This window comes from Sinohyriopsis cumingii, chromosome 1 (assembly GCF_028554795.1).
Source record: "Sinohyriopsis cumingii isolate HCF-2022 chromosome 1, ASM2855479v2, whole genome shotgun sequence".
Classification (NCBI taxonomy): Eukaryota; Metazoa; Mollusca; class Bivalvia; order Unionida; family Unionidae; genus Sinohyriopsis; species Sinohyriopsis cumingii.
Window position 1 is genome coordinate 132,198,409 of NC_142961.1, and position 14,069 is coordinate 132,212,477.

Here is a 14,069-nt window from a genome sequence, read left to right on the forward strand (position 1 = left end):
TCTATTACAGTAAGGCTTCATTAAACTGTAACTTGGCAGCCTCACAGACTGGCCACATATTTTAGTATCCATGTTGTCATTCTAATATAAATCAAACAGGTAGTTTCCATATCAAAGCATTGAAAATACTGATGGCATGGAGAACTGTACAAATTTATACAAGACCAGACGGAACAACAAATCTCCAGAGATATTCTTATTCATGGTCCTTTAACAGTTGCAAACAGACTGCTCTAAATAATTTTTATATTTTCTAAATTTTCTTTTCTTCAATCACTAGAGAATATAGATTAACATCTGAAACATTATTCTTAATGTAATAATTTCCTTTCAAAAGCATTTCCTACCACCATGGAACAATATCCAAGGGAGATAACTACTATCAGGTCTAATCACTTACCTCAATCTGAGTCGCATCCTTTTACACATAAAATTGACCAGAGAGACTAATACATTTATACTGTTACTAATTTTAGTAAGACCAAAACTCTGTTAGTAATACAAACTATATTTGATAAAAGAGAATGGACACAATGCCATCAGCATGTAGGGATCAATCTATGGTCCCAACAGTAACTGGGTAAGAGATGTATTGTATTTATCAAATTTTTTACGGCCAAAATTTAATGTTGGATAAATGAGACAAGAACGCATTTCACGTATTTAGCTTCCTCCATAAATATAAGGTAGGATTTATTATGTGAGTTTTGAGAGCGAATTCTGTAAAGCTTCTATGGCTAAACATTGTATATAGATATTCTTACCTCATACTTTGAGAATATGTCTCAAATTTAAATGGCTCTTGAACATCAGACTCTGCAACAGCAAGAGGAAGATTGCGTACAAATTCCCGATATTGACTTCCTGGTTCATAGCACTTGGTGGCTTCACACAATGTACTATACTGGAATACAAAAACCAAACCATTATGAATAATGACAACAGATGTAGCATGACTACTGCACATCAAAGAACTTAAAAGTAAAATTACAGCTTATTACCAAATACTTACTATACAAGTTGAAAGTTATAAATTTATAGGTTGATGCTGAAAGTTGGGGTGGGGTGGGGTGGTGAGTGTAGGAGAGAACTCCATGACTTGAGACACTGAAATGCCTCCACTAATCTAGAAGATGAAGTTACTAATAAAAAGTTATTCCTAATCAGGTAATAAATAAATTGTCCACAGTAATGTGGAAAAATCCTGATTAATGAAACTGTTGGACATTTATCCTCCTTGTCTCTGTGCCATGTAAACTGAAGAAAAACCACATGTTCTTTGCACAGACAGGTTAAAAGGTTTCAACAGGTCTACCTAATGCTGCATCTAATTTATGAACAACTTTATGATTAAGCCTTGTGCATAAATAGGCATGAAAGAAAATTCTTGCATATCATAATAAAATATGATACTCAAGTTTCTGTTGAATACAGCAACAGATGTAAAAGACACAAGATATGACAAACAAAAATTTCACACAGGATCTTAATATTACCGACCACACCCTGTTGCTATGATCAAAGTCTGTACTACATCTGATGCCTGTGTCATTTATAGACCAAGTCCAAAACAGGAATAAGAAATAAAACTTAAAGTTAAAATCAGAGTAACAAAAACTGCAAGACATCCAAAACTTTTTTCTAACACTTACTTGTATAGGTACTGCAGATGAAACTGTCTGGAGGAGTTGGAAATAATCTATTGTAACCTGAAGAAAAGAAAATAGCAAAGTATTTGTTTCAGTGTCATTGTTTGATTTTACATTAAGAAAGATTGTACCAATAATGCATTCATTTATCAACCTTTAAGTATAAGTAGCATGAAAGAAATACAATTAAAGCTACACAGGTATTTATTTAAACTACACAATGATGGACTGATACCTCACTATCAAAAAATAATTTTTTTACAAGGCATCCAAAATATTCTCTATTTTGATCATTTTAATTGCAGAGTATTGAAATCATCTCAGATTCTTTAAAAAATGCCAGCATTATGATACCAAATTATTTTTCTATATGTTGCAGTTAACATGTTCACAAGCACAAGTACAGTAATAAAACCTTTTGTCATGTTGTCTGACTGAATCTGTTACACTTGTCCCCACTCTTAAAACACCCAACCCTGCAACACTAAAACAGTATAAAGTAGTTTCATTTATTTTCAGGGGTATCCATTTTCCTGGTTTTTGTATTTAAAAAAAAAAAGAAGACATTTTCATGGATGCTTAACACTGTGGATTTGCCCATCAAAATGTGTCTTTTCAGGGGTGTCAAATTTTTTTGGATTACAAACACCCAAAAGAAATAAACACAAAAGAACAAAACTTTGACAACAACAAAAAGTGGTTACTTGAATGCTGTTTGCAGATGGAACCAACTTAACCATAAGTAAATATGACATGCTTTATGTAGATTATTCACTCAGAAGATCACAACTGTTCTAAAAAAATTCAAATCCTAAATAATTGCTAAGAATAAAGTAAATGACATTTCAAACAAGTCTTTTCAACAACAGTTTCACCTGAATAAGGGAACAAAAGAATTAAATCTTATTATCATTCAACTTGTTCTTTAATTTTCAATAACACTTTTACTTCGATCACATACTGATTCAGGCTGTTAGCAGAACTGACAGTTACTGGATACTGTTACAACACAGGTGGATTAGAACAATATAAATTTTTGTGTAATTCTCCCACTTTGGATAAGAGTCAAAATAAAAATGAAACACATGTAAAAGATAATATTTTATTACAGTAGTCAGCACAATGAACAAACAGCTGAAAGTGTTTAATCGTTAGCAATGTAACAGTAAGAAAATGGGTTGGTGTGTGGCTGGGGTCAGTGCTCTAAGTCACAGTAAGTCTAGTACACAAGTAGTTTATTTAGTGCCAGGGCAATAGCAGTACAGTGCCATGGCCAAGGGCATATGATGGTAGCTAACTTGGGCTAATATGGTTACAGGATCCTAACTTGCACCCTTCCAGTTGTGAATATGGAATGACAACAAGTGAGCCATCAGATCCTGCCTCCATTAATCACCTTTTACAAGATGCACAAGGGTGTAACAGACCTATTCTACATCCACAAGTCCACAGAAGGAGGGCTGAGGATTTACTGTATCACATGCAACTTTTTGTTTCATCGGGTCATTAAATTCATGGTTTGGAGCAATAATGAAACACAAAAAAGTCCCCTTTTATAAGGTCAGCTTTTCCATGCTAAGGGGCAGTTTCCTAAGTTGGTGACCACTTCATCATTGAATTCATCTCAAATATTGTCAAGATGTACCTATATGCCAAGTTTAATCCCAACAAGTTATCCTTATTTTCATGTATTGTCCAAGACCTATGGGCCACAATACCAGACCTGCCAACCCTGACAAGACCATCTCAGTAAGGCAGTTAATTTTTTTCCCTAAGTTTAACCAGTTTTCAGTAAGGTGTAACAAAATATTATAAGCCGCTATTGTAAAGTTGGAAAATGAAATTAAAAGTTACGGATCTGAAACATCCAGCAACAGTAGCCATTATGTTCAACTTAAAAGTTCTACATTATCAGAGCATCATCTTAGGCTTTGCTAACATTAACCTTCAGCTCAAGGCTGCTGTTTATGGGTTGCAAAGAGGATGTATGAAAATATGTAGCACAAGATGTGCCCCTCCAGCAATCCTAACCAACTCCTCCCCATTTTCATCCCCCCCCCATCTCTGCTACAAAGAAGAGATGTAAAGAGGAAGAGGGATAGATGACAGTATTTTTCTCAAAAACAGCACTCTCGACTGCAACTTGCTTCAGATGGCATCACATGTTTCAGCAAAGAAGGCAACTCAATAAGAGAGACAGGAAACAATGTTTCTCTTTCCACAAGCCTCCCAACAAGGACTCTCAAGCATCACCACCCACTGGTAAGTGCCCAACTACTCTATTTCAGTCACACCTCTTTTCCTGAATAACAAATGGTTATCCATGTCGTTTCAGACACGCGATGGATTTCATTTATCCATCCTGCTCATGCTTATGTTCTTAAAAGGAATTCAAAAAAAAGGATCACATCAAGCAAAAACATTAATGGAGGAAGTTGCGTTGTTACCGTCCAAGAGATAGTGAAACTCTCTAGGATCTTTGTCAAGGCTTTTACTGGTGCCAAACACCAGTGCAATATTTGGTCATATTTTGTTATGCAAGTTTTGAGGCCTTTAATACTTAGTAATACTAGCCATAATTGATGGTTTTAGTAATACTAGCCATAACTGATAGCAGTAATATTAGCTTCATTTTTACCCAAAATACCCACCTATGCAAAAATGTTTTCTGTCAAATTTTGTTGAGCAGGTTTTTTTTAAAAGTCACTTAAAAGTTGTTCTATTTTTTAGTAACATCATTTGATGGTGTATTGACATCATCTGAGCAAATCGGTGCAAAGAGCCAAAACAACAGCTTGAAAGAGTTCCTGTTTTAGTTATGGCAGATACATCTGACACTCAAGCAGAGTTCTCTGTCAGATATATGTTGTATGAAATGTTCTGTAAGACTTTGTCCCTTAATAATGATATTGAAATGTGCAACTGTACAATTCCAGAGAAGTTAAGCAGTTCAAAGAAGATGACTTTTCTATATTCCTGTCTAAAGAACAACTAAATATGAATGCCCTACCTTTTTGATAGTCTCATCACAATGGCATATTTGTTCCCGTATTGTAGCCAGAATCTGGCTTTTGGTCTTTTGTAACTCCTGCTGTCTGTTATTGGCCTCTGCTATACAGGCTTTATATGTTGTTTCTGAATCTGCCGCCTAACAACAATAAAAAAGAGAAATGTTTTAAACTCCATTCAATAAATGTCAAATTAAACAAAAATTAAGTTGCAACATCATGTACTCTTTATGGCCCTAATAATGAGATTATGTAGCCCAGAAATAGATGTAAATGTATCGTCTTGCCTGTGACAATATCACTGCAGCCCTATTATCACTGGACTGAACCCTGACCTTAACAACATTTCTTCAGTGATTAGTGACTATCTAATATATATTCATGTATTAAAAATAGTTGTTGTTGTTGTGAATTTAATGCCATTTTTCAGCACATGATAGGTGATACATGGCAGCAAGTATACCTCAGTGAAAGAAGAACCCAGGAAAACACATAGAAGAAACACTGACCCATGGGAAGCTACTGGCGAGCTTTCTCACGTACCCACAATGGCCAAGGTTAAGACTCAATATTATTGTTTAACTCAAGTCAGCACGACATCCAGTTGCCGGACAGTAAAATGGTACCCTGGCCTTCAATATACATTAAACTGCAGTGAGATGGAATCGATGGACATACAGGAATAGTTGCAACCAGATGTTTGTGTCCAGATTTTACTGACAAAATGGTTTTGCACTATGAATAGTTTTTAACAAAAATAACGCTGATTTTAGTTTTATCACATTAAGTTCATGAATACTCCTGTGATTTGTAAATGAAGATATCAAATATATAAAAATTAGTTAAGCCTATCCTACATTGTATGTAGTTATTACACATATCTATGTGATTACCCTCTCATTAAACCACTTTCTGCTGTGGAAGTAGTTGCCATTTTAAGAGGGGGACCACTGTACAATGATCTGACATCTAAGGATGATGACTACAGTATGTTTCAAAGCAATTAATTAAAACTGAAGAAAAACCATTTGCATTCACAAAATTTTGTCAAAACACTGCATCCAACTGATAGTCAAAAAGTGGAACAACTCTTATAAAAATCAAAGAAGCACAAAGATTTGTCAGTATGTGCATCTTTAGATAATGATAATGTTACAGTGAATATTAAAACACTGCAATACAAACTTCAAGTCTAGCTAATGAGATGTATTTTTTACACTGCATTGGGGTATAAGACAAAAGGGAAATAACTCTATAAAACTGCAGGAGCAAAGTGATTTGTCTGATACGTACGTCTTCTGGTGATGCCCATAATATTTAACATGTTTAATTGCAATCCATTCAAAACTGTGGGACTAGTTATGCTTACCAGATTCTGCCGTGCACAGCATTAAGCCACAAGACAAAAAGGGCAGTAACTCTAGCAAATATTGTGGGAGCTAAGTGATTTAACAATACTAGAAGTAGTTGCACTAATAAGAGTGTCACACACTGCATTAAGATACAAGACAAAACAAGCAGAATCAAACATTATGGTTTCTGGTTTTAACACCATTTCTCAGCACATGAGAGGCTATACATGGTGACCAGTATATTTGTTGGTGAAAAAATCCAGGAAAGCCCCCAGAAATGTCAGCCAAGTGAAGTAGACACCTGTGTGATGCAACAGAAGAACCTTCTGAGCTCATGAACCAACAGGTCAAGAAAATCACTAAACCACAACCATAAAGACCATAGGGGAGCTACCAGAATATGCACTTGCAGAGTGAGTCTGAAAAGTGTGAAGGGTATGCATGAACACACACAATCCACAAAGATTGGAGACATTCACTGCCCATATTGGGACTGGGGATATAACAAAGGGGATTGTTGTCTGGTTTTAAATCTGCTTCGTTGAAAAGGGGCCCCTTGCTACCCTCTGGTGCAGAGCACATTTCATAAGGACCCACTGCCTTTAGACAGACTTTGCACTAAAATATTCCTCTTGCATAGAATATGATGGACTTGGAACATGATCTCCTCTACAGCTGCCATTTCTTAAGGAAGGTGGGTCCAAACTTCCACATAAAGCAAAAGGAAGACGAGTACCGCCTTAAAACTGAGGTATATTACTACTGACATTATTTGACAAGACCCACATGCAGTGTCACAATAAAGCTGGCACATCCCTTAAGGGCTAGAGCACTACCCAGAGTTCCAAGTTGTTTCTACAAAGGAATGCTTCTTCCTTTGGTATGTTTGGATTACACAAGGAAATGAATTTCTGACATAAAAAGGGTAGGAATTATGCATATTTTACACTATGAAGGAACATATAAAAGGGTGCTTGTTATGTTTTAAAAAGAACCTGAAATAACAAACTGATGTAAAAGTAGCAATAAAAACCAACAATTGTAGTATGGACTATGGGGACTAACACTTGAACAAAGGAAACATGTAAGTTGCCATAACCATGTTGAGAAAATTAAAAGTAAAGGCAAAATTATGAAGCTAAACCACACATCTGGTAACAATGATGCACCCACAAAAAGAGTAAGTTAACCAGGATGCAGGATGTGATGCAGGCATCTGACTGGGACCTAGTTCTCTTCGCATTTTAGAATCTTCCATCCTAACAGGAGGAAGGAATCATATACAATACTGTATAATCTGAAACCTGGAGATCGGACTTGGAATCCTGGAAGGTAAGCAATGTGATATTGGTAAGTATTGTATTACTGCCATTAAACCTGTTTTAATAACATTTAGATTCATACGCCATTTATAAAACCTTTGCTGTTGCATCCAATTAACAAGATTAAGACTGTATACAGGTATCCCATAAACTTTCTTAAGCAAAACTTTTTATTTACAGTACCTTATGAGCAGCCTCCTCTTCTGACTTTTTCCTCTTGTCTACCTTGCTGCTGCCACTGGATTGCTGGGATCCACCCCCACTACTCTGCAATTTATCTGATTCTACCTTCTGAGCCAGCTCCTTAGCTTTCTCATACTCTTGTTGCCGACTTATGTACATAGAATGAGCCTTTCTCTGGTTGTTCACCGTTTCTTGCTGCAATCCATAATTATTAAAGTAATGTCTTATTTTAGCTAATCAAGCCTTAAATAAGAAAAGCGTTCTCACACCCAAATTCAGACTAAACTCAAAATTCTTATGTCTGATTGTTTAGTATCAGCCAATCAGACATCAAGTTTATGAATTATATTCAAGTCTGAGCACAAAAATCCTTATAGCTTCATTAACATAAATGTTTCAAAGACACAAACAATGCTAGTACTGGATTTTGTATACAAATTTTTTAATTAGTCACAGAGCAGTGCAACATGTATTTCCAAAACACTTTTGGTTTTATTTCAGGTAATTCAGAAATATGTGAGGCTGAAATGTAAAACTGGATAGGGTACAAATAAAATACCTCCTCTTAGTGGGTAGAGGCATCTAATCTGTGTTACGATGTACTGATTCAGTCAACAATTTTTTACACAAAAATACTTACAAGCAAATTTAGCTTTACTGTTCAGTTCAATCAAATATGTAGAAAGTGGTACTGCACTGAATGGAACAAATTATGTGATATGAATCTAGCGTCATACCATTTTTTTAACTTCCTTTATCCATGTCTCTTTCACTGCCTTTCTTATTTTATCGTGTTCCATTTTCCTGGCTGTCAACGGCTGAAAAAAGATACATCACTTGTGTGGAAATGATAAACAAAGAAGCAACAGTACCGTTCTTAGATATATAATTATGAAATTCTGTTAAGCAATGTATGTATGCCATTATACAAAAAATCAACATATTTACGAGAATGGTTCTTAGGCTGTGCTGATTACAAACAACAATTATGCAAAAAATGTGAAGCCGACTGACAAGGGATATAGCTTTGTCCAAAATGCTATAGTGGTGACAAAATCTATTAAAAGCACATCTAGACTGAAGAGCCAATGCCTTTAGTAAATTCCATCAAATGTGATGGATGGTTCTTTAACTATGATGATTGCAGGCAAGATTCCAAGTTGCATCTCAATACAAGAATATGCTTAACAAGGGTGATAACCCTGAATGGATCAGACAAATATAAGGGAACTGCTTACCTCTATGAACTTAGAAGACTGTAGTAAGGCTAAGGTGGCATGGCAAGTCTTGGCATATTCAACATCCTATAAAAAAAATAAAAAAGGCCGCAAGACATTACCATTAAGAACTTGGCAAAACAGTGAGTACAGCAGATGCTTCTTTGTGGACAGATATCCGTAAAAGTTTGGAAACCAATTTATGTACAGGTTGATGTATGTAGGCGTGTCATGTTATTACTTAGTCCAACATACTATATAACATTCACAAAGAATGAGGTCAGTAACTTGTCAGAATTTATCAATTTAAGGACTGTATTTAAATTAATGTGAAATACACAAAGCCTATGAGAAACAAGCACAACATTGGTCATGTGTGTAATAAATGGCATTTTGCATATACCAACTAGGCACTTATTCATATAGTTGTTCATTACTCACCTGTGCAAGGTGTTTTGTATTCCTTGGAATATTAATTTCTTCAATGAATAATGAATATGTACTTTAAGTCATGAATTTATATCAGGAAAAATTAGATTTCTCTGTCTTGTGTGATTCTTTTCTTCTTCTGAAATCTCAAGTCTCTGCTGAAGCAATCATGAGATGTAAATCTTAGTGGAATCAGACAACCAGAAACAAAGGTTTTTCAGGATGATATCCAAAGCCACTAGAGCTTGGTTCACATGAAGTGAAGTTGTACTCACTATATGGTATTTTTCTCCCCAGCAAAACATTTAGAGAATGATTGTTGTCGTTGTTGTTGTAGTGTTTAGCGCCATTTTTTCAGCACACGAAAGGCTATAAATGGCGGACAATATTAATGGTGGAGGAAGAACCCGGGAAAACCCTGGAAAGAACCAATGAACCACGAGAAGCTACTGGCAAGCTTTCTCACATACCCACATTAGCCGAATCCGAGACTCGAACCCATGCAGAGATGAGATGGCAGTGATCTGTAACAAAGAGCACTTCTGACCACTCTGGGCCTCTTTTAGAGAATGGTAACTGATGGTTAAAACATTTTAAGCTACCCTGAAGTAACAGACACCAACATTAAAGTCTGAGAGGGACCAGCCATGTTACACATTAAATCAGAACTATTTTCTTTAGGACCAACTACTACTTTTTGTGATGACTCCATACTGATATGACTTTCCATTATGATGGGAATCTCTCAAAGGAAATATATGGCATTAACATTTTCAGATTTTAAATCAGCACAATTTTCATTTCGGACCAGCAAGACATTGGAGAAATTTTTTTAATGAAAACTCAATGTTGATATGAAAGATTTTCAAGATTACCAACACTGTAGCCATATTGGCTCTAAGACTGGTGCCATTTTCATCAGGATAAACTAGATATTATAAGTCTTTTACTGAAAACCCCATGTTGATATGACCATCTGTTTAGAGCAGTACCAACAAGATTCTCAAGTTGGATGCCATGATGGAAATAGTGAATGTCTGTAGGGTACATTTTTATTTAGGACCTTGGGGTGAAACATGCCATTTCCTCCAAGTTGTTTTGGAGAAGAAGTAATAATTTGTGACGACAGACAGATGAGATATGGGAAACTGGCCATCATACAAGTTCTTCCAATATAGCTAATACTACAATGCAATGTACTGGCAACACTAACCTGAGAAAGAACTGTACAATATACGGACTGTAATGGTAAGTAGCCCTGGAAAGAAAGAAAACTTAAGAATTATGGCATATCTCCTGTATATAATATATAATTTTGTACATTGAGTAAAGTGTTTATCAATCAAAACACAAGAACATGTTTCCGTATAATTTATGTGCCAATATAGCATACTCATTCAAACCATCTATACTTGGGAAATATGGATGCTATAATATTTCGTCTTACATTTCTTCTTTTTGCCAAACTGTGTGCATGTCAACAAATCGATTAGTTTCTGTTATATTCTTTTATTTATCATAGCTTTTAATCTAAAAGGTACTGATCATGTAAAAATTAATCATCATTTTAGCATTTGCATTAATTTCTTGAAATTTATCATTGTGATGGACAGTAATATGCAATTTTAATTTTAATTTTTTTTATAAATTTTCTCACCAAGTATCAGCATCAAAGCACTGAACTAAAATCCATAAAAAGGTTGGCCCCTGGCATAATAAAAAGCATCCCTAAATAAATAATTTTGGTCTCATGTTTAAGTTAAGTTCTTCCAATTATTGCTATACAAACCTCCTCTGTTAGGATAGGGTTTGTTGTGGCAGCAAGGCGTGCCAAATTCTTTGCATATTCCAACTCTGAAAATAGGAATAAAAGGTATTTTTAAATAGCATATGGAAGAAGTCCATCTATGTAATATATGCCTTACTAGAAACATTCAAGTGGCTTACATGCTCATTCTAAAATGTTACATAATAAATGAAAAAAAGACTCCAACTTTTCCATCTGTGCTGGCCAAGTTAAATTATATACATCAGAGTTCAATGTTGATGGTTGCCCAGTTGCCAGGATAGCTTAAATTTGGTTTGAAAGGTCAAATATACTTGTCAGGTGTCTCACAGGTAGATAATTTCTTCTTTCATATCACTTTAATTTCAACAGAGCTAATGAGAAAATAAAAACCTGTTTCTAATACCTTTAAGGAAAGGATGCAAATAGTTGTCAAATTCTTTTACTGATCAACATCTATAGCTACATACATGACATCAGTGTGCAGGTTGAATTTTTATAATATTTGTGTGCCAGATCAGACAATTCCTGAGAACATGTGCCATGCAATTTTGGAAGCCTTCAGTTCTTTCTGCTATGGCTTATCCACTTGGAACATTGCTCAATAAATGCAGTCTTGAACTAAACTTACTGTGCAGAAATCATTATTTCATTACCAGGCTTGTCATTTAGATTCTAAATCAGTATGTTTCTTTATTACCCAAATACAAAGCCATCCAACTCTGTAACAGAAGCTACTGTGCAAAATTAAATCTATTTAAAATAAAAATGACCCTGACCTCTGATCTTTTGGCACTAAAATCAATAGGCTTTTTCGATACCTCAAGTGTAAGCCCTCCAAAAATATATTCAAAGTATACGGTTCAAAACTAAAGTTACTATGAAGAAGAAAAAACATTTCTGTCAGTTATCGTAACTTAACCTTCTGACCCCAAAATCAATATGCTTCTTTTGAACCAAACATGTAAGCTTGCTCAAAAAGAACATGGTCAAGAACTGAAACCTCTGTAGAACTGAAACCTATGTACAGAATATTTTTTTCATTTTTCAGTCACAGTTGCCATTTGATTTTAAATCAAATATGCTGCTACCACAGAGCTGTGTCCAGTTTTACAATGTAGAACAAAAGTATTTGTGCAAAAATGTTTTCTTCTTTCAGTCATGGTGAACTTGACCTTTTGACCCCAAAATTAAATTGCTTCTTTCTTACTTGAACTGTGAACCATCAACAAACCTGGTGAAAGCTCCTGGTCAGAACTTACAATTTTCTGCTGAAATTATTTTTCTTTTTTCAGACAAAGTGGTATTGACCTTTGAGTTTTTGACAATAAAAATGAATAGGCTTCTGCTGTGCTCTACATGCATCCTCATTGTTTTGTCCAGGTCTGTGATGTAGAACCGAAGTTACTGTGCAGAAACCCAATTTTTCAGTGCCATCACCTTTGACCCCAAAATGTATAGACTTCTTCTTTACCCCACTGAGCATGCATATAAAAAGTCTGGTCTAAGTCAGCGATGTTACTGTACTAAAGTATTCTTCTTCAACAAAATGACACTGACCATTGAAATCACACACTCAAAATCTGATAGCCTTTTTCCTTACCCAGGGTGCAAACCATCCATAACTTTGGGTTCAGGTAGGCACTGTTGAACTAACAATATTACACACAAACCATTTTTCTGCTTTCAGCCACATTGGTCTTGACCTCTGACCCCAAAATCTATATGTTTCTTTCTTTTGCCAAGTGTAAGCTATCTACAAATTCACTGGGAAATACTTAGTCCCTTGCAAGTAGTTCTCTTCTAGATAGCTGTACCAATTTCATAACAGCACATGCAACACTTGCAGACCAATGGAACTATATGCTTGAACACAACGCCAATGCACACAACAATGAAGCTGTACTTATGTCTTTCAAATGTTTCCAGAATGAGATAAAAACAATAATTAAATACACAGTAAAAATAACTGACCAAACTGTGCCCTTCTCTCAATATAAATCATCAGGTCCTTGAGGTACTTGGACCAGGCCTTGGCCCTCTGTAAGGCCAAATCAAGCCCTGCCTGCAGGCCAATTAGTATCTCATCTATCTGTTCCACTGTCAAATGGGATCCTGAAAAGGGAAACAATTTTATATAAATGTATATGATGAAACGATTCCTCAAATTTTCTACAATACACACCTTATTGTGGCATTTAAGAATAGTATACAAGTATTATAGCACAGCTGGATATTTGTTCACATTACCTCACATCCATCCATCTACATGATTTAAATCATGCACATTATTCAGGTCCGTGTGGCAGTGGAGAAAGTTTAATGATTTTTCTGCATTTCTTAATATGTCCCAAATCCAAACAATAACAAAACCTCCACAAATTGATTAAGAGTACTTTTTATGTAAATGAATAAAATAAAACAATAACATGTTTTCTTCTTTTTTTGTTACATCTCAAATTCTTCATTTTCAGTAAAATTTATAGTTTCTACAACCCATGTACATAAATGTTAACACTGATGACAGTATGTCAGAAATGGATTTTGCATTAAGTTCACATACTGTTAGAAGAATCACCTGAAGTAGGTAAATGAATATTCAATTAAATAAATTTCAGTTGCACCTGGGACCCCGAGTGGTCTAAAGCACTCACCATTACAGACCACTGCCATCTCACCTCTGTCTGCATGGGTTTGAGTCTCTGGCTCGGCCAATGTGGGTGTGTGAGAAAGCTTGCCGGTAGCTTTTTGTGGGTCAGTGGTTCTTTCCAGGGTTTTCTCAGGTTCTTCCTCCATCATTTATACTGGCCACCATGTATAGTCTATCTTGTGCTGAAAAATGGCATTAAACCCTAATACAACAACAACAGTTGCACCTGTCTTGATATATATAACGGTATGATTTACTTTATTTTTTTAATACAAAATGCACTATATCAACAATATTAAATGTCAAGTCTGTCATCTGCGAACTTTCCAGACATTTTTATGTGCCATATTCGAAAGAGATCTGAATGTTTCACATTAATGAATTGTCCAGTATCACAAAAAATATAACAGTCTATCAATAAACAAAATGAATAACAAGAAATAGATGGAAACAGCAAATTGTTTATGTATTAT

General features: G+C 35.3%; 1 protein-coding gene across 1 annotated transcript in view; it reads right to left on the reverse strand.

The window, feature by feature from the left end:
* LOC149807878 (uncharacterized) overlaps window positions 1-14,069 on the reverse strand; it is a 137,749-nt gene that overhangs the window by 94,959 nt on the left and 28,721 nt on the right. Inside the window, exons 7-15 of the mRNA XM_089962126.1 lie at window positions 12,921-13,061; window positions 10,950-11,014; window positions 10,374-10,418; window positions 8,753-8,818; window positions 8,252-8,332; window positions 7,515-7,709; window positions 4,660-4,797; window positions 1,653-1,709; window positions 765-904 (exon numbers count right to left, since the gene is read on the reverse strand). Of these exons, the coding sequence (XP_089818252.1) occupies window positions 765-904; window positions 1,653-1,709; window positions 4,660-4,797; window positions 7,515-7,709; window positions 8,252-8,332; window positions 8,753-8,818; window positions 10,374-10,418; window positions 10,950-11,014; window positions 12,921-13,061 (928 nt within the window). The remainder of the gene's footprint in view (window positions 1-764; window positions 905-1,652; window positions 1,710-4,659; window positions 4,798-7,514; window positions 7,710-8,251; window positions 8,333-8,752; window positions 8,819-10,373; window positions 10,419-10,949; window positions 11,015-12,920; window positions 13,062-14,069) is intronic.